This window comes from Anastrepha obliqua, chromosome 2, assembly GCF_027943255.1.
Source record: "Anastrepha obliqua isolate idAnaObli1 chromosome 2, idAnaObli1_1.0, whole genome shotgun sequence".
Taxonomy (NCBI): domain Eukaryota; kingdom Metazoa; phylum Arthropoda; class Insecta; order Diptera; family Tephritidae; genus Anastrepha; species Anastrepha obliqua.
In genome coordinates, this window is record NC_072893.1 from 95188566 (window position 1) to 95209248 (window position 20683).

At 34.9% G+C, this 20683-nt stretch overlaps 1 protein-coding gene across 18 annotated transcripts in view; it reads right to left on the reverse strand.

Moving 5' to 3' along the window:
• LOC129237256 (disks large 1 tumor suppressor protein) overlaps nt 1–20683 on the reverse strand; it is a 182237-nt gene that overhangs the window by 60327 nt on the left and 101227 nt on the right. For all 18 annotated transcript variants that reach the window (XM_054871871.1, XM_054871869.1, XM_054871872.1 and 15 more), the window contains one exon: nt 20336–20530. In XM_054871871.1, coding sequence (XP_054727846.1) covers nt 20336–20530 — 195 coding nt within the window. The remainder of the gene's footprint in view (nt 1–20335; nt 20531–20683) is intronic.

Sequence of the window (20683 nt, forward strand, 5' to 3'; positions counted from 1 at the left end):
ATTTTATTTATTTGATTTTTTAGTTGTTTTCGGTTATGCGTATTTTTATGTACTTCTAGGTGAACTGAACTCATAAGTAGCTAGCATAACGTATTGGGTGTTTTATTAGAGGTATAGGATTTTTTTCTTTCAAAAGTTTAAAATTGGACTCACTATGCAGGCTTGCCATAATGACATACTGATAATGTTAAGGCATTACCTGCATCCACTTGGTCATTGGTAGCAAATTATATTGCTCGCTCTTTAAACCAGTCCTACGACTTTGCTATATGATTGTTAATTTCAGGGTATACTTCAATCAAATCTATAATATTTTCAATCAAAATACAAACATCGTATTAAATCGATGTGCCCACTTGTCGTTGGAAGCTGCCCGATAACAATTTTCAGCAAATTACGAGCAAAAAGTGCATTGCCTTGTCCGGAAGTAAGAGTTCTCATATATTTTTTAAGCTGCGGCGCATTTATATGCCTCCACAGGTAAGACATTGTCAAAGCGTTCCCACGACAGTCGGTTCCACGTAACCGGAACGACCCGGATTTATAATGAATTTTGCTCTAATAATGCTAAAAACAAAAACACATTCAAAATAATAGAAATGCAAAGGTAAATATTGTTAAGCATCGCCAAACTCAAAAAGCAAAAAGACAGTAAGTAATAAATCAAATGAGCAGATAAGCGAACACAGCTTTGCCTGCATATTCCCACTGAACTCAGCTGCACATTTGGCACACAGCGAACACACACAAACAGTTTTTTTGCGAAAAAGTGTAGTTTCGTTTAAAAAATTTTGGTTACATTAAAAAATAGTTAACTAATTTTATTGATGCAATACAGAGTAAAATTTAAAATATTAACTACAAAGAAAAAATCCACTCGACTGATTAGTTTTTGATGTAGCAGCAACAATTACGATTTTTACCACATTTTTGCATATTGCAACGCACCTTTACACTCCTTCAGAATGTTACGTTATAATTAACCTTCCCAGATATCTAAACTTTATACAGCAAAAACCCCGTGCAAATCGAAGCATTCTGTGCGAAGTTAATACATTGCATACGTATTGTATTTAGGGACTTTGGTTTATAGCTGTATAGGTTTGTCATTGCCTGTAACCCCCTATTAGAAAAAATCCTTTCTATCATTTGATGTTTCATGCCAAAGTTGGTTTCGAGTCCGAGCCCATGGCTTTATTTATTCAGTCAAAGGAAACCAAATTCTTACTGACTATAACAATCATAACAAAAATACTTAAGTATTAAACTAAAGCTAGAAAAAAAATTTAAAATCATATTCTGGAAATCATGTCATTGTCATAATCAAATAATGGAAATAATATTCCCGTTTGCCGCAATTCGACAGGGTCAGCATCAAAGGAGCATTATTGATGTAAATAGAATTAGTAATCACGAAATGGTACATTAAAAACAAAAAAAAAACATTAAAAAGGAGGTCAATCCATTGATTATATTAAACACAATACTTCAAGCAAACTTCGAAAAGAGCTTGCACTGTACAAGGTTTTTAAACCCAAAAGCAAACAACGAGATTCATACATAGGGATAGGCTCGCTAAATTTCACGGAGCGCAGAGCAAATTTTATCAAATCTGTTTGAACTCGCCCGAATACATGGTCTGGTCTCCATATAAGTCGAACCTAGGTCGTACTAAAATTTAAGGGCATATACATATGTAGATCCGAGAATGAGCGCATAAGATTTAGAAACAATGTAAGAAACACAATGTAATGTGAGTAGTAGACTTCTTCGTAGTCCAAAGTGTTAATTCCAATTGGAAATTTACTGGTACATTTCTTGAGATGATGACACTTGCTGGAACCACTTAGTACTCAGACGACCACCGTTACATGAGATTGACGAGGACGGCCGATAACTTCCAGGCGCTTAACAGGGACTAGTAAGCTGCTACAACAACAACATCTTTCCTGGACGAAGGTTGATACGCTCAGTATGAGCTCGTATTGACTGAATATTATCCATAAGCCGCTAAGAGGAACGATTATGACCATTTGAGAAGTATTCCGTTTTAAAAAAATTTGCACGATTTGCAACATTGTTCGGGCACAGAACTTTGTATTTGCCAAAGTATACTTCACAGTAACGTTAAAACTTATTTACTTAGACTGCTGGTTTAACTGATATCCCTCCTATCGAAAGTTTTAAAAATATAAACACACCCGTTACTATTGCGATTGCGTATGGAGTGCGTAATAATGAAAGAATGTCACGGGCCTTGGCGATTTGAAAAAGTAAATGAAAAAATACATTTGATAAAATATTTTAAGTGCAAACTAACTTAACCATTACATGCTTTTGTGAGGCGCGTGCTGTAAGGTGAAACTATTTCACACCTTAGTTTGACCTCTCAGTGTTAAGCAATATTTTATGAACGTCTAAATGCTTCCGTTGCTGTGGTGAGTATTGAAGAGGCTTTTTTTAAGCGTAAGTGTGCATGTGTGCATTTGTGTTATGCTGTATGTATATAAGTGCTACCTTTTCAGTGACACTTTCGAAGGGAGCTCACATTTAGCACATACTGTACCTAGAGACACAAAACTATATTTAAATAAAATTAAATATCTAATACGAGCACAACAGCTCGAGATGATTAATTACGGTTCTTAGTCACAGTAACACTACATATACATATGTGTATAGAAGAAAATATGCCGTTATTTTTACTTAGGGAGCAGTAGTAAATTGAAAAACTTTAAAATTGTATTTTCTAAATTTTGTGTTGTGATTCTTGCAGCAAACAAAGTATGCGTATGTAAATAAAAACCAAATTTTATTTAGTCACTATGCAAAAAGTGTTTGAACAACTTATACACTTATATTATAAACATCTACATAAACTGGGCTGGAAAACTGAGCTGTAAATAACGAAGCTGTGCATGGATCCATGTTAGTACGAAAGAAGCTGTTGACACGCTGCATCGCAAAAATAATTAACATCTCTATGTCGAAATGGCAAACATTTAGTTATATATATTTTTTGCGAAAACTTAATTAATACAGCATTTGTACTCAATGCCAATTTTCTGTTGCCAATTGTGTGTTTATACGTACATATGTGCACATAAAATATTTACTCATCCAAACACATATTCACAATACTACCAATGGAAAAGTAATAAAATTCAACCGTAGCAAAAAATATCTAGTTTTTGTTTACATAATCATTTCTTTAAATTTACATCTGCGGTGGGCGGCTTCAATATTTATACGTAGAGCCAGGCCCATAAATTTCATGCAACATGTTAATAAAACCAAAGCCAGATGCAATATCTGGAACGGCTTTAGTACTTTCATATTTTCATTGGTATGAATTGGCGTATTTCCTGAAAGACTATTTATGAAAAAAAAATTTTATTATTATTATTACTTATTAAACATAGTATAAAATACAGTGCCTAATGTCTAAAGAAATATAGTACAAGTAGCTTAGGCCATCGACTCTTTAGTTTAATGTTAAGTACAGGGTGGGTCGTATAGCGTTTGCTTTTTGAACCACCTATTTTTTTGAGAATGGTAACACAAATAACATGTCAAATGTGTTCATAATTTACTTAAAGGTTTGACATTTACGAAATGGGACGCTGTACGCTTGAAAAAAATTGGGAAATATTGAAAACCTATTTCCAAAGTGGTGAGTCTTCTTCTTCTTTTCTGATTTTCACATCGGTGACTACGTCAATAAGCAAAATAGTCGGATTTGGGGCTCAGAAAATCCACACGTTACTGTAGAGAAGCAAATGCATCCACAACGAGTCACTGTTTGGTGCGGTTTTTGGTCTGGCGGCATCATCGGGCCATTTTTTTTTCGAAAATGAGCGAGGAGCCGCGGTTAAATGGCGAGGGTTACCGTGACATGCTCGACGAGTTTTTGTTTCCAAAAATTGAAGAGGATGACATGGACGACATTTGGTTTCAACAGGACGGCGCAACTTGTCACACTGCCAAAGTTACACTCGAACTTTTGGCTACCGTTTTTGAAAACCGAATAATCAGCCGAAATTCCGATATCAATTGGCCGCCTCGGAGCTGTGATTTAAGCCCGTTGGACTATTTTTTGTAAGGAGCCGTTAACGACAAATGCTATGCGAACCATCCAGAGACGATTGATGCGTTAAAACACGAAATCGAAGTTGCCATTCATGAAATTGGCCCCCAAACAATCGAAAATGTGCTTTACAATTGGGTTGATTGAATGGCCTACTGTAAAGCCAGTCGCGGCAGTCATTGGAACGATATTATATTATTTTTTATTCATAAATGACAATGTTCAATCTTCAAAATAAAAAAAAAAAGTCTGAAAAAATATTGATTAGTTTTTTTTATAGCCGATTCAAAAAGCAAATTTTACATGGCACACCCTATAGTAGATACATATGAAGTACGTGAAAAATAAAGATAATTAGAACCAAAATTATTAATTACATACATTATTACAAAATTTCATATACTTAAATTGCTTTCTTGAATGAAATTATATATACTTAAAATGTTTCGCGATGTTACAGATTTTAGAGTAGAGCGGAGTTCGCAGAGCCAAATTAAACATTCATTGCTCCGCTGATGCTAATCTGAAGCAGAAAGGACAGGAAGCAGGAGAACCTCCAGTGAGTAAATGCTGATGCGTTACGTTGGTGTGGCCAATCCTCAGGCGGGTAAAAATTGTTGATTGGTGACGGGTGGTATTACTAGGGTAAACTAGCTTACTACGATCTGGGTTGACACTTTTATACTTGTGAATGAAACACGAGCTGTATGCGATTCTTTAGGTCTTTTTTTATCTAAAGACGCAAACTGGAAGGTCGGTACTGCTTCAAAATAACTTCCAGTTTGATCGGCAAACTCATTTCCAGTTATACCGGAATGACCAGGCGCCCAGAGCAATTTAATTTTATTTATGTATTTGATGCACATGTCACGTATTTGAGAAACTGCTGTGGTGAAATTGTAAACGTTTCTTTTAGGAGGAAAAATTCCAATATTTTTTGCGTATGCAACACATCGTCGCAGATTGGAGTTGAGTTTAAAAGAACGTTTGTGACGAGAAGCTGCAACCAGGTTTTTCTGAATATCCCTGTTGGTTGAATTAAATAATTTTGGAATGAGCGGCAAAGTAAATTCATATAGCCTCTCTTTTATTGCAGGGAATCCGCTTTCACCCAGGATGCATAATATTGGAGATGTTGGAAACGCATTAATGCTGCGACGCCCTGGTGCATGATATTGGAGTTTGCACACCAACCAAAAACGGGCAGGGCGTAATCAATTTTGGAGAGAATTAAGGCTCTTGTAACATTAACTAGCGTGTTGGTATGAATAAAAGAATGCATACATGAGAGATACTTAATTACATTTAATCTTGACAAAAGCTGTATTCTTAAATTAATACATCGATCCCGAAAAGTTAAGTTTTTATCAAAGTAAACACCTAAAATTTTTAAACAATTTACCCTTTCTATAATATTATTGAGTTTATCCAAGTATTATGCAAGTATTTGGCGGTAAGCGATATATTAGCAGGGGTGTATGCTGTGGAAAGCCAAATTTCTTTTTCATTTGTATATTCCTGTGGAAAATTACTATCTTTGGAGTAATTAGACCATTACTGGGCAAACCGCTGTGCCGTGGCAAAGGAATCTGTTACAACATTATTGTTGGATATTATAGCTTTAATTTGGTTTTGTCTGACTCCGATTAACAATCTAATATCAGACCAAATGTTTTTTTGGTGTTGAAAGTGGGGAAATTTTGGACGTAAATGATTCAAAGCTTTGTTTTTTTGACTCCTTAACAGCCCTCTTAAATAAAGCATTTGATTTTTTGTAATTAAGAAGGTTTGTTACAGTCATACAACGCTTACAAATTTTCCAGTGCTCTCTTTTTTGAGTACGCAGATTTTGCAGAATTTTGGTCCAACAAACGGGGAAAAGATCTCGAAAATTTATTTTTGGTCTGAGGTATAAATTTATTGGCCCCTGAACGTATTATTTTTGTCAATACTGCTGTTTCTTTATTAATATTTACGGGTGAAGATAATTCATTATTGGCGACTAAGTCAACAATTTCTAATTGATACGAGTTCCAGTTGGCTAGTTCGGTCTTAAAACTAGGAATATGCTTGAAATTTTCAAATGTTTAATTTGTTTGTATAGATATAGAAATGTGGAAATGAACGCTACCTCTTAGAATGGAAGAAATTTGCCAATGAGTTCGAGGCTTAAATTGGGGAGAAATGAAAGAAAGGTCTACATTAGTAAAAGAAGAATGTGTAGAAAAATGAGTAGTTGAACAGTCATTTAGGACGGGGATACGGTACACTAGACAGGGCTAGTTTACTGGGGCGGCAGCCCTGGGTCGGGAAAAACCCGAGTTATTCCGGTAGCGTAGAACCGGCTGTCATGGGAATGAACAGTCATTTAGTAAAATGAGTTGATGCTGAAAAATAAAATTTTCTAAGACCAGTCCCCTTGCATTGGAACTTTTTGCACCCCACAGAGGACTCTATGAGTTGAAGTCACCAGTCCACAACACAGGAGAAGGGAATTGGGAAAATAAATTATTCAATTCGGATTGAGAAAATTTTTGTTGTGGAAGCATGTAAGAGTTTACTAAAGAAATGTATTGATTTAAATTTATTTTAAATACCATAGTGGATATTAAACTAACAACATTGATAAGCTCGTGTGGAATGTGGGATTTTATTAATATACCAAATCCTTGTTTGTTGGATTGTATATTTGGTAGGTTTGAGAAATAGCCAATGTTTTGTCTTGGATAGCATATGGTATTTGGATCTATATTATATGAAAAATGGGTTTCTTGAAAACATACATATTATGCCAGGATCTTCTTCTTTGATTAGTAGTAGTAGCTCATTGTAATTATTATGGTAACCGTTTATGTTCCATTGAATGATTTTTACTGGCATCATTCAGCCTTTTATAAAGTTGCCTTTAAAGAAGCGGGAAGTGTTTGGAATATTTATAAATAAGTATAAGTACAAAAAAATAAACGTATGCTGTTTGTAGATGGTATATGTCTACATACTTATTTACATATACAATTTTGACTTAGAGAACAAAATCTTTAAAATCGTTGGTGCTCCTTACCCACAGGCTGGTACAAAAATTGTGCCATGCCGAATAGGCAGCGAAGTTATTTAATTTATGGCAAACTGCCAATGAAAAACAGCCATGAATAAAAATTGGCTATAAACAAATAAGAAAATTCACACGCTGAAAATCATAACAAAAAATCGTTTTCGTGCGCTCAATTCAAAAATGTTCTTACATATTTTAATTCACTTATTCCTTAAAATTTCAATGTACGCATGCATTAGTGCCTGAAACCTGCGACCAGACCAATTGGAAAAGATCCCAAGAGATAACTTGTAAAACAGGATATGCAAAATCTTGTAAGAGCTTCCTGCTGACATCTAACCATTAACTAGCCGATATTAACGCATTCGAAAGAAAGGAGAGAAAGAAAGAGAGAGTAGGCAAATGCCAGAAGAGTTTCCTATTTTCAGCAGCAATTATCAGACATGAATCAGGTTCAACACGTTTCCGTGCAGCAACAACTATACAAAAGTAAGTACAAGAAAAAAGACAGAGTAATCTAAAACTAGAAGAAGGTATGCGGGAATTTATACGAAACATAGAAGAAGCAATAATTAAAAAGTCAACATTTTCGCCGGTGGCAGCGCACCCAAGTGGGACTGGGTGACGCACCAAATCGTAGACAACTATAGCTACAACGGCAAGTGTGCGAAATATGTATATATTAGCAGCCCAATAGAAAAAGAAAAAACAAGTGTGAGGCAGCAACAAATGCTGCGGCACAATAGCGTGATTGAGCAAGTTGTTAGTAAAAGTTCTACCGCGCGGAAGGTACAACGATCAACGAAAATATTGCTTTTTACTCGCAGCAGCAGCGTGTACGTTATAAACATCCACGACGAAAACAGACGAAGTAGGCCATACTGGGCTTAGCAAAATAATATGATGCCAGTATTGTAATCCGGTGAAGATGGATAAAAAACACCACGAAAGCGAATACGCGCTGTGCAAGAGAAGTTGTGTAAGATGAACGCGCAAAGATCCAACTAATCTCGAGATATACCGACTTCATGTAGTCCTATTAGAGCTCTAAATATAATCTAGTAGCCGTCACATATAGCTACATTTGGTGTGTTTTCTTACGTTACACATCTCAGTATCGCGATCAATCCCTAACCATTTTTAAGGGCGTTGGCAGCACTGATACAGAATTTGTGTTTTGGTATTCTTCACAACATTTGCTGTGTAAGGGGGGGGTAGGGTCTCCAAATCGAAATTTTTTTCTTCACTCATCTTATAGTAAATCTTTTCATACTTTAACTGAAAAATTCGACTTTTTTAGTTTCAGATGATTCTACGACGAATGCCGATTGGCACCGCAGAGCACCTCTCGAAAAACATATCTCCAAAAAACTCTGTCATGGGCTTATTTGTCAATATTTTATTATTAATATTTTTTAAAAACTTATTGAAAAGATGTACAATAACATGCAACTGATTTTATTAAAGTATCTTAAGCCATATTTCTGTAAAAAATTCAAACAAAAAGTGTTTTTTTTTAGCGCTAAACCCTACCACCCCCTTAAAGCAAAACAGCATTGAGATAATGCATTAACAGAAAATGAATGACCTGTAACTGAAAATCGGGATAACATGGTTTTTTAAGAGCTAACCAATTCAAACGTTATCATTGTTGTTGTAACATCATAAATATTCCGCATTAATATTTAAAGAATGCTGCTGACTGACGTAGAACCGACTGTAGTGAAAACTCGCCATAATTCTTTATGTATAATGGCGTAGCCTTGAAATTTTCTCCAAAAAGTCTCATTCCACACAAATTACGTTTATCTCTGAAAAAAATCTTTTTTTTTTTAATTTATTTCATATAACCTCATGTTTGTGCACCTATACAATCACTTGCCAGTATTACCAATTACAAAACAAAACGAAGAGAGGGGATCATAAATTGAATCTGATCTCTATAAGGTGGCATCGATGTTGACGCATTTGCGTAAATTATTTAAATCCGCATCCCGATCACAGTTATCGTTCTTTTGTTCACTTCCACAGCTGCCAACTTGGTACTTTAAACTCTAGATTTAGAGTTTTTTGAAAATGAAAGTGATATGAATGGATTTAGTGCCCTTTTTAGTGATTTTTCCCCCCTGAACTCAAATGCAGAAATTAATGTACATATGCTCTTATAAGACAAATTCGTACCGTTTATCTCTTTTTCAGTAAATGTATTGTTCTACAAAAAAAGGATTAAAACGAGAAAATTATTCTTTGATTATTATTATTATCCAAGAAAAATTTCATAGGCCCTTATTGCGGATACTCATTTTTTCATTTTCTCAACAGATAAATTTTTTAAAAGATTTTAAAATTTTAAAGGACTATGGCTAAAAGTTAAGAGCAAATAGACTTTGAAATCAATTAGAGGTAGAACTTTTCTTTTTATAGAGGATAATGTATAGAGAGTAATTGATTTTACAAAATCTTTATGGGCAAATAAATTTATTTCTTTTGTCAAATAAAAACTGTTATAAAAAGTACTCTTAGATTAAACCAAATTTAATACTTTTAGTGTTGTAAAATGATTTGGTTCAAAGTTTTGCTGCTTTTTAAAACTTACAAGTTGGCAACATTGAACACACCCAGTAGTGATTAGGTACAATAAGCGGGCGTCGCCATGCTATCGATATCGCGTTGTCGATGTTTGTGGACAGCTGTTGCCCCTTCTCACTTCGCTCAACGCATAAGCCATTTCGCGTTCAAACGCATAAAATTAGTCGCCACTGGCGTACTAGCTGGTGCCAGCGAATGCCAGCCAGTGAATTTAAAAATAAACTATGGAATCATCCAACGAATGTGTCCATAACACCCTGATACATCGCTCACAAAATTGGAACATTTGGAGAGAAGTCACATAATTATTTTAGTTTGACGTAATTCGTAATTTATCAATTTCAAATTTTTATTCTAGCTTTATAAATATATAGCGACCTATAGTACAGATAGTGTATTTAAGTTCTGTATTATTTTGGGAATTTATACAAAATTTTATTTACCGAATCCAAGTTAAAAAGCGATGACACTTTTTTAATGAAACCACCACCACTCCCACTGCCATCCGGACGCTTCTTCTTTCGAGTTGTCATTTCGTTGCACCACAACACCGATCCTCAAGAAATTACAAAATTATCCTACACAGTATATGAAAAGTAATTTTGCTTCACTTATATTTTGCGATTTTTCTGTCCTAAATACACTGTCCGCCAGTTGCTTTGGGTGTCACTCGTTGCGCTATTGCGCTTATTCGACTTTATTTCAAATTCAATTCAGAATTTCTTTTACGCGCACCAAAAATAAAAAAAAAATACACTTTTCATATGTTAGAAAACACTGCGCGCTGAGCTAAAGCTGCTCCTTCTTATTCTTCTTCTTTCACTCGCCGCTACTGTTTGTTGTTGCACTCTTTTGTTGACCACTTTTTGCTCTCACGCTGCCGAACGCTTTTAAACAAATTACTTGCTCTCTGCTTGACTATTTTCCCGTTTACTTTCTGTCACTTTTTCCTCTCAGCGGCAGATTCGCGTGCTCCTATGCCACTACGCTGCCACCACTACAACTTTTTTCTGTTGTTACTCATACGACCATCACAATTTATTTTCATGTGTGCAACTTTTGCTATTTACTTTTCGAGTCATTTATTTTTAGCACATCTGTTATTTTTCGCTTTTTTCGTTCGTGCATTCAATTGCACGACAACTGCACCCCACTGGAGCTGCGTCTAAAAAACTAAACCAACAAACTGTTCACAAATGCTAAAGCCGCAACACTTTGCTGACGATGAACATGTAACGCGGCAATAGCGACCACCTTCAACCATTCATTACTCTTGCTACGACCGCTGAGCATTACAACACCACCAAAAATACTACATGAAAAGCAGCAGCACCAGTGCTATGTATCACCAATTTCAAATGGTTTCAAACTTTTATAAATATAATAAACTTTACGGAAAGATAAGCCGCGTTTACAAATAAATACAAAATTAGGAAACAACTTTCCTAAATCCAACATTCCAATTCGTTCATTCACTGCCAGCGCAACATGTTTATCACCACTTCAATTCGATACTCGAAACGAAAATTATTTCACTAATTAAAACATAGCTGGCAATGCTGTTCAACTATTTGACACTCATGAATTGGAATTGGGCTTCTTTTTTAGATTCATTCATTCGCACTTTCATACCACTTTTTAAAACTATTCAGTTTACGCGCTACTTTCGACACTTTAACCACCATTCTTTACATTTAAACATTGCACAATTAACTAGCATTAATAAACAATTGTTTTCTTTAATTACACACATGAAAATACCGATTTTTTCGCGCACTAAAACGCCGCTACACAAGCAATACTTAACGTTCTCTGCAATACTCGTATATGCAATATAAGCAACAAAAGAGATGAGAACGTTCACAGAGCAGAGTTCCCACCGTTCATTGGCGTTCGAGTTAGAGAAAAGGTGAAAAGAAGAAAACAAAGGATAGCGAATAACCGAATCCATGAACAGCCATTGGCAACATTTTAGTGAACTTGTTGCGGTGCTCAGAGATGCCACATCGCATAAGTACGGCAGAGGTAGCTGTGGTGAATATGTTGAACAGCGACTTGTATATCTAATTGCCAGGACAAGTTGAACCTTGCAAAATTTAATGTTTAATAGTGGTATTTCTGTATCTTTTTTCGGTTCTTTATTAACCTTTTCTGTCAAACCTGCTCCTTATATATGAAGACAACAAACTTTCAATTTAAACATTTTGAGTACTCTATAAAGGCCAACTTAAAGTACGTTCACATATGCATTATTTCCAATAAATCCACGAAATTAACCTATCCGTTCACATATGGCAAATTACCTGCAAAATTGGAAATCAGCTGTCAATACTGTTGTGAAAGCTTTCTTTATAGAAATTATTTTGGTGAAATATTTCGGTGTTTTTGGTATTTTTAATTATTATTAACGATAGCTAATTTAGAAGGAGAAGAAATAGCTAATTTAATTGTGCAATTGGCTGCTAATAATAAACAGTTGGAAGAAATCCGTAAACGACGTTTACAGAGGTTTCAAAAAGTTATGGCAGCAATACGCATTAAAAGTTCGATATTACATTTTATAATGAGGACAAATCGTTCATGGAAACACGCTTTTTATCTATTATATGAATGCATAGTTAATGATACCTAACAAATATTTTATTAGAATTATATCTACAAACGTGTTTCCTTTGCCGTCATCAATTTTATTTAGTTTTTACTTTGACGTTTTTCTTTACACGCGGAAAAATAATGATCTATTAAACAGAAAGCACAGGGTTGTATGTATGCCAAAAAGTATGTTTATTATCTAGGACTAATTTATAATCTCAGATTTTGGGAGAGACATTATGTAAGGGGAATCTCGCTTTTTAATTACGGACTGGGAGTTAAGTATGAAAAAGTAGATCATCTGCTGAAGGTATTATAACAGTAAAAAAGTATAAACAAAAACATTAAAGAAAGTTTTTGGAAAATTAAATTAAATTCCCCTAAAAGTTTTACAATCTATTGTCCATTAGCTAATCCCATTCGGCAGATCTTAAGCTCGAAACCTGCACTGGACAGAAAACTTCAAATTATTAAAAGCATTTGCTGATACTGGTTATCTCTCGACAGGTAGGGCTCGTAGTTCATTGTTCGCCTTGATCACTAGCCATAAATTCAAATCAAGAGCGTAATCGAAAATAATCTTCCAAAGAGAGGTAAAGGAAAAAAGTTAACGAAGCACAAATTTGCCCTCACTTACAAAAACCGGTAGAAAACACATCAGCTGAGTTTGTTTAAAAGTCTTTGTTTTGTTCAAAAATTTACCGTACAACTTTATATACTCATTTCTTTTTCGATTTTATCGTTTCTGATTATAAACTACAAATTTCAAGCCGGCGCAAGGGCTAAAGTGCACAAAATACCAAATTCCACAAAAAATCACATTGTTTGTTTACAACAACTTCAATCATAAGCTTACAGATATATTTTCGTGACCAACATTTTTTGCTATTTTCTCACCAAGACGCCATCGTCTATGTCATCCCTTGCAATTTGAGGAATGAAAAATTTGCTTAAGGCTTAACCCGACCGAAAATGGTACTTAAGAGTGTGGAACAATATTGAAGTATCGGATATTCTTTGTGGACCCCAAATACGGCGATTCTTTTGATTATTGCAGCTAGCGAGATGAAATTATTCATCTGAATTTTCGGGTTTTTACATTTTCTAATATATCTCAACTGTGTAACCAAACACTGAATTTCTGCCTCACCACCGGTTATATTTTAGGTATCAAAGTCAAAAAAATTCGATAGTTCAAATCCTTAACGAGACGCCCTGTATATTTTTGAACTTCGAAATATACAATATACTGTACAAATATTCGACTTGCGTATAATTAAATGCGACCTGATTCATAGTAACGTAAAGTCAAAAAAGATACGATACTATTGTGAATAGTCGCATCCATACTAGGTGCTAGCAGTAGAATAATTGATTTGGTGATTTCAATGTCTAGTTATATTGTTGTTTCGTTTGTTTGCTTACATTTTGATTGAAATTTTGACACTCAAACCAACAAATTGCAAATACATACATGTGAAATACGTGAAAAACATGCAAATTTTGGTTTTGTACTGCTGCTATTACCTTGCTGTAAACAAAATTATCTCAATATTCGAGAAAATGGTAACCAATTATTCTTTACATAAAAAAATTAATTGAATGCAATACAAGGTACAAAAATTTAATATATGTAGCACTAGTGCAAGTCAGAAGTTCGGATTGGAGCTGTAAAGCATTTTATTCACTTTCTCGATTCATCATTTTCTGCTCGCTGGAAAACTCCGCTGCTCGCCAAGCGAAAAATTTGTATGTGAAAGGAGCAACAATTTAGCGACGATAGCCGCTTAGTTCACAAGTTAGTTATGCTTCGGCCAGTGCTCACAAGTATGAGTGGCGACACTTTTTCATTATATTTTGAGTACTCTAGGCGTGATGCTTAGAAAGGCAGTTTGAGCGACATGCCGTGAAGAGTAGGCTGCTTGTCTTTCGACCGCCCTTTGACGGGATGAAATAATTTTGCGTACTTTTGAGCATAGATAACTAGATGTGAAACTTATTCATTTTGAGGGAGAGCGCGCCCATGAGGACGTTTCAAAACTTGGCAGCACTCACACATTATGGGATTTTGAACAGCTGATAGGCGAAATGGCAGACTGCCAGAAGAAACGCGCCAAAAATAACAGACGAAAACAGTTCGTTTTTGCTTAATGGAGAAATGACGTGTTGAAATGTTTATAATTATTTGTCTTAAAATTAATTCAATTGAAATGTAATAATTTGAATTTAAGTGAGTTTGTAGAATCCAAAGCTCGTTATATCCTTTTCGACTTCTACTTTTAATTAGTCTTATGTACATAATGTAATTTTATTGAAAACTGTGTGTTGGTTTATGTAAATTTGTATATACGTAAATATTCTATGGTTGAAAAGCGTAGGTAAGGGAACTGAATTTGTGTTTGAGATATTTTACAAAAATTAAAGGTAATTTGCTTTAACTTATTCTGTTCGTTGTTTGAGAATTTTTTTTTGTTACCCAATTTTTGTGTTATATTAAAAAATCGCACGTTTTTAATTATAACTTATGTTCTTCGCGTTCATTACTTTATTATTATTAAATTACTTTTGTATTTCAGTTTTAAATAATTTCATTTACATATAAATTTTTAAATTTTTTGCTTATTTATGTACATATTTCATACGGATTGTGCTTATTTTTAGTATATGTAGGTGTTTACGAGTAATATACTATTGGGCAACCGCACACTAAATACTAACCTCAATGGTGGTGTGGAAACTAAAAATTCCAGACCTTTGGTTCAAAAATACCCAATTCATGTTTCTACCGGTGTGGCAATATTGGAAAATGTTATAAAAAATGCACATTTTTCAGCGCTCTCACGAGAAAAAGAGTTTCACATCTAGTCATCTATGCTTTTGAGTGGGACACTTTGAAAAACACTGCTTTTACATAAAAATTTTATTCACTACAGTTGGTGAAGTCGCTAACATTACCTGCATAGAATTTCGTAGTGCCTTTCAATGGGGGAAAAGTTTAACCATTACGCATCTTGAGTTTTTCATTCTCATTTAAAGTAAGGGCGGCCGCCGTACCCAAATACATTGGTACGTGACTACCATTCGGTAGTGCGCTGGTTCGAAACCCCGAGCATAAAGCATTTCTAAAAACAGTCGCCCCTCGGCAGACAAACTACTACTAAACGTTTACTTTTTATAAACATTTTTCAATGACTCTAAATTTGTTTATGAACACAATGAAAATAATAAATTTAAAATTTTCACCGTTTGGAAAAGGTAGATTACTTTGATGTATAAATTAATCACTACTTACAGTCACTGATATAAGCAATGCAGTAGCTGAACCCAAAACATCAACGAGAAGAGTTTTAGCTATTTTTGTAGTACTTTAGTAATACTATTCAATATTGCGAAATCTCTCTTCTGATAACAGGCAAGTTTCATTAGACCGCGTTCAACAAAGCAAATTTTGTTGCTCAAACTTTGCAAATTTTCGTTTGGTGCTAGCCGTCGTGTTCATCTACATGCCTTGCAATTGTTAGTTTTTGGTCTACAGTCAACAACAACATTGAAAAGAACGAGAACACAAAGATTTTTGATAGCGCACGAGCATCAAAAGTAATCACTTGAAGCAACAAATGTTTAGTTGTACGAATGCGATTTAACTAATACTCATTAAGTGCTTCCAAACAAATGTAAATTTTGGCAGCTGTTGTTGTAGCAGCATAAACATTCTTCATACATATGTACTGCTGTGGGCAAAAGGTAAGGGAAATTTGGTTGTAAAATGAAAAATCTTTATTTATTCTTGTAAATCAATTTCATCCCCTTCAAAATAATACCCTCTCGATGAAATACACTTATGCCAACGATTTTTCCAATCCCCGAAACATGCCAAATAGTTCATTTCCGGTATAGCCATCAACACCTTCTTCAATTCAGCTTTTATCTCCTCAATCGACTAGAAACGCGTTCTCCGGAGTGGTCTCTTGAGTTTTGGGAATAGCCAGAAGTCACACGGAGCCAAATCAGGCGAATACGGTGGTACGGTGGAACGATATGCGTGGAATTTTTGGCGAAATGGTCACGAAGAACGCGTGCAGTGTGAGACGGTGCATTATCGTGATGCAAAAACCAAGAGTTGTTGGCCTATAATTCTGGTCTTTTTAGACGAATTGCTTCACGTAAACGACGCATAACGGTCAAATAATATTCCTTATTAACAGTTTGGCCACGTGGAAGGAGTTCATAGTGCACCACACCACGAAAATCGAAAAAAAACTGTCATCATGACCTTTATTTTTGAACGACTTTGACGTGCTCTTTTCGATCTGGCCTCGCCTTTAGCCCGATATTCGCTTGATTGGTCGGCTGTGTCAGGGTCGTAAGCATAAATGCAAGTCTCATCTCCCGTAATGATGCATTTGAGCTTGTCCTGATAGTCTGAAAGCATTGTTTCACACACATCAACTCGACGACTTTTTTCCAAGAAATTGAGAGTTTTCGGTACCAAACGAGATTTGACTTTTCGTAGGCCCAAATGGTCTTTCAAAATGGTTTTCACAGATCCTTCTGATATTCCGATTATTTTTGAGCACTAACTCCTTCACTTTATTGACGTGTTGGTCATCTGTCGACGTCGATGGTCGTCCGGAGCGCTGCAAGTCATCAACACGTTCTCGACCCTCTTTGAAGTCTTTGTACCACTTATAAACATTTTTCTGCGACTTGGTCGAATCACCAAATGCCTTCTGCAACATGCTAAAGTTTCCGCAGCCGAAATTTCATTCCGCAAACAAAACTTGATGGCACTTCTCTACTCAATCAAATCAGACATTGTAAAAATCGAAAAATGCACTCTTGGTCGTTTGGTAAACACAAGCGTAAATATATTACTGATAATGACATTCACATGAAAGTTGGCCCAGATGTTATTAACAGTGCTGCCAACTCATGAAAAAAATAACTAGATCGAAATTTTAATCCCGCGAACTTTGACAAATAAATTCACCTTACTTTTTGCCCACAGTAGTATATGGGGAATGCTGCTGAAGTGTCAGTCCTTAGCCGGATGTAAATCCGGGACATTTCGGTAACGTAGAACCGACTGTCGTGGGAACGAGCTCTTTTCCAGTGCTGCCAGCACACCACCTTGATCAAAAAGTTCCTGGAACAACTGTTAGGTGACGCTCTAATTTGAGTTGCTGAGCCAACTGTTTTTTTGTTTTTCTTTATGAGGTTTCCGCAACTGTAATTAACATTCCTACCAAAATTGTATCGCCATTGTTTGACATTTGTAAAAGTTACGATGTCTTGAGTAAATCTACCTCTGCACGTTCTCTCGATTTTTTACAGTTTTAAAAATGGATCTGAATTTGGAACAACGAGTTTGTATTAAATTTTGAGTTGCAAATGGATTTAATGATGCGAAAACTTGAGAAATGTTGGGGAACTGTTAATAGTAGACTGAAACGGTAAAGACACTCTATAGAAAACAGCCGTTTATGAAAGCTTCAGAAGAGGGTGAGAGTCCACCGCGGATGACAAAACTGGCAGGTCGCCGACATGGAAAAGTGATGAAAACAGTGCCATAAATTCCATAAATTTTGACCAAGAACGAAACGAATACCATCCAAAAGCCATCGAATTCACTTGATGTAGCTCCCTGTGATATTTTTGTTTGATCAAGTCAAAAAACCCTACGAGGTATGCGTTTTAGCAGCCAAAAGGAAGTAATGGGAAAAATCGAAGACGGCTCTGATGGCTATACTGAAAATAGGGCTCCAGAAATGTTTCAAGAGCTGAAAGCGATAATATCAATTTTGAGGAATAAACTTGTATTTTGGCTTTTCTGAATATATTCCGGGGTCTTTTTGTTCAAGGTCGTATGTTTTTTATACCACTTGATACATCTATTCGCTACTCGGAAACGCTTGGCGAATTGAATTTGCCTAATAAAATTAAATAATAAAGTTCATAGAAAAATTCATAAAATATAGCAAGTGAAGAAATTAATCATATTACACAGTGTGACAAAAAAAAATTAAATATACTTTTATGGAGACCTAGCACAACTTGTGGCTATAGAAAAACTAAACAAAATGATATAAAAAAAAAATGTGTGATAATATGTCAGATATTTTCGTAAGTTTTAACCAGTTCTGTTGTACGCAGTATAGTACATATATACTCCAATAAATATTACGTATCTAATAACGCATCAAAACACGTCCTTATTCCCATTTAGCGTAAGTTATACCTACATACCAAATTAGTAAAAAAAAAATAGAATCTTAAAACTCACACAACTCTATGAATTTTAATTCAATTACAGTAAAATATAGCTCATTCGACGCAAAATTAAATTTACTATAACAGTAGTGTACTAAAAAAAATCCTCAATATCGGATAATATCGTAAAAATTATGTCAAAGTTGAAAAAATAGAGAAAAAATAAAAAAATTCCAAATACTTCCCCCTACATTCTCGTCAGTTGACATTTCAGAAAAATTGTCAACACACTGTCAAAAAGGCTTGTTTTTGTTCTTTCGAACTAAAAAAACAAATTCGAAATCGGATGGAAATTGGCGAAGTCAGGAGTGATTCTTCACATCAGCCTACTGAAAAACGGTTTTATGGCCATAAAACGAGATTTTGGGGGTGTATTGGAAATTTCTCCTATACCATTTTTCTTAGTTTTACTATACCTACAAGTTGTACTAGGTCTCCATAAAAGTATAAAAACACTGTCGCACAGTGTTATAGAGAATAATTTCAAAACAATATAATGTAATTCAGGTGATAAAACACCCCAGCTTAACTTTTCGAAACAGACTGAAATGCAAAACCTTACACAAATAAATATTATATTTTGTCAATATCTTTAAATTATAAAATTTCCGTCTTAAAGCATTTTGGTAGGTGCATATTAGAACCGCTAACTACTTTTTTAAACAATAAAAATCTTACCAATATTAAAAGAAAATTTAAATATTGTGATAAATATATACGACACAATTAAAAAATAAACAAAAAATGCATACAAACCTCTTAGTTCGGAGAAATAAAATCAAATGCAGCATGCCATATAAAAAACCAAGGAGCAGTTTATTTATTTAAAATTAGCAAACAAAATGATAAGCAAGTACAAAAACGAATAAAAATGCAAACTGTATACAAACATATTAATTAATTTAATAAAAATTAGTAAAATATACACAACAAAATGGAAGTGCAATGGGAAATATTATTATAGTAATAAAATGGTGGTCAGGCAGAACACACCCACCCTGCCCACAACCGTAATAAAAACAATAAAAGCTCAGCGTAAAAATTTACGAAAATAAATTTGTTTGTGCTGCGTAAAATGTAATAAAAAAATAGTATATTTACGGCACACGACAATAAATTGGAAGGCAAACGAGCGCGGAAAATATTCCTTATGGGGATAGAGAATCGAAATACGAAAGCAAAGGAGCGGAAATGGTAAATTGCTAAAAGGTGCAGCGATAATACGAATATACTTTATATACTCGTAGTAAGGAAGGAAGCTACTGCCGCACCCCAGTTTGTTGTATTTGCTTAACGCCATATTTATACATTTCTTTCATATCCGGTTAAATTAATATGAGAAGTCTGCAGTGAAAACTGAAATAAATATTTCCCAGCTTTATTAAATTTAGGCGTTGCCTGTATTGAACTTGAATTCCGCCTTTAGAATTAATTAAGGAGAGAGGCAATAAAAAATACATCCAAATTAATTCAAAGCTCAGCAATGGCGAATTAGCTAATTATACACAGCGAATAAATCAAAGCAATTCGTTTAGTACTCAATGAGTATTTCGTTCTGGGATAGATGCAAGCAGATGTGTATCAACGTATAAAACTATGGTATTTTGGTATTAATTTCCCATCTGAAGGCAATTAAAATGATAAATTGGTGATTCACAAACGATCGAGCTGGAAACAGAGCTATTGCTGTTTTTGTTATTGTACATACTATTATTATTGTTATTACTGTAGACATTGGCACTTACAGCTTCGCTGCTTGCAGTGTCCACATTAGCACTTGACTGCTGCTGTTGGCGATTATGGTAGGGCGCCGCTTCGGGTGAACGAGCCGCTTTGACAGCACCGCCGCTACCACTTTCACTTGCTGCTGCACCGCTTGCGCTTACTCCGGCAGTCTCCTTCGATATTTCGGACTCACCATCCACTTTCATGCGCTGATTCTATGAAAGAAGAGAAAACGACAAAAAATACATAATTAATACTTGGCCACAAACGTATCAGTTCGCAAGCACGATTAGTATTAAAAACACTAGCAAAAATGTTTCTTAAAGTATGTAAATATTGCAATGCACTCTTAGGTAATTGTTCTAGAT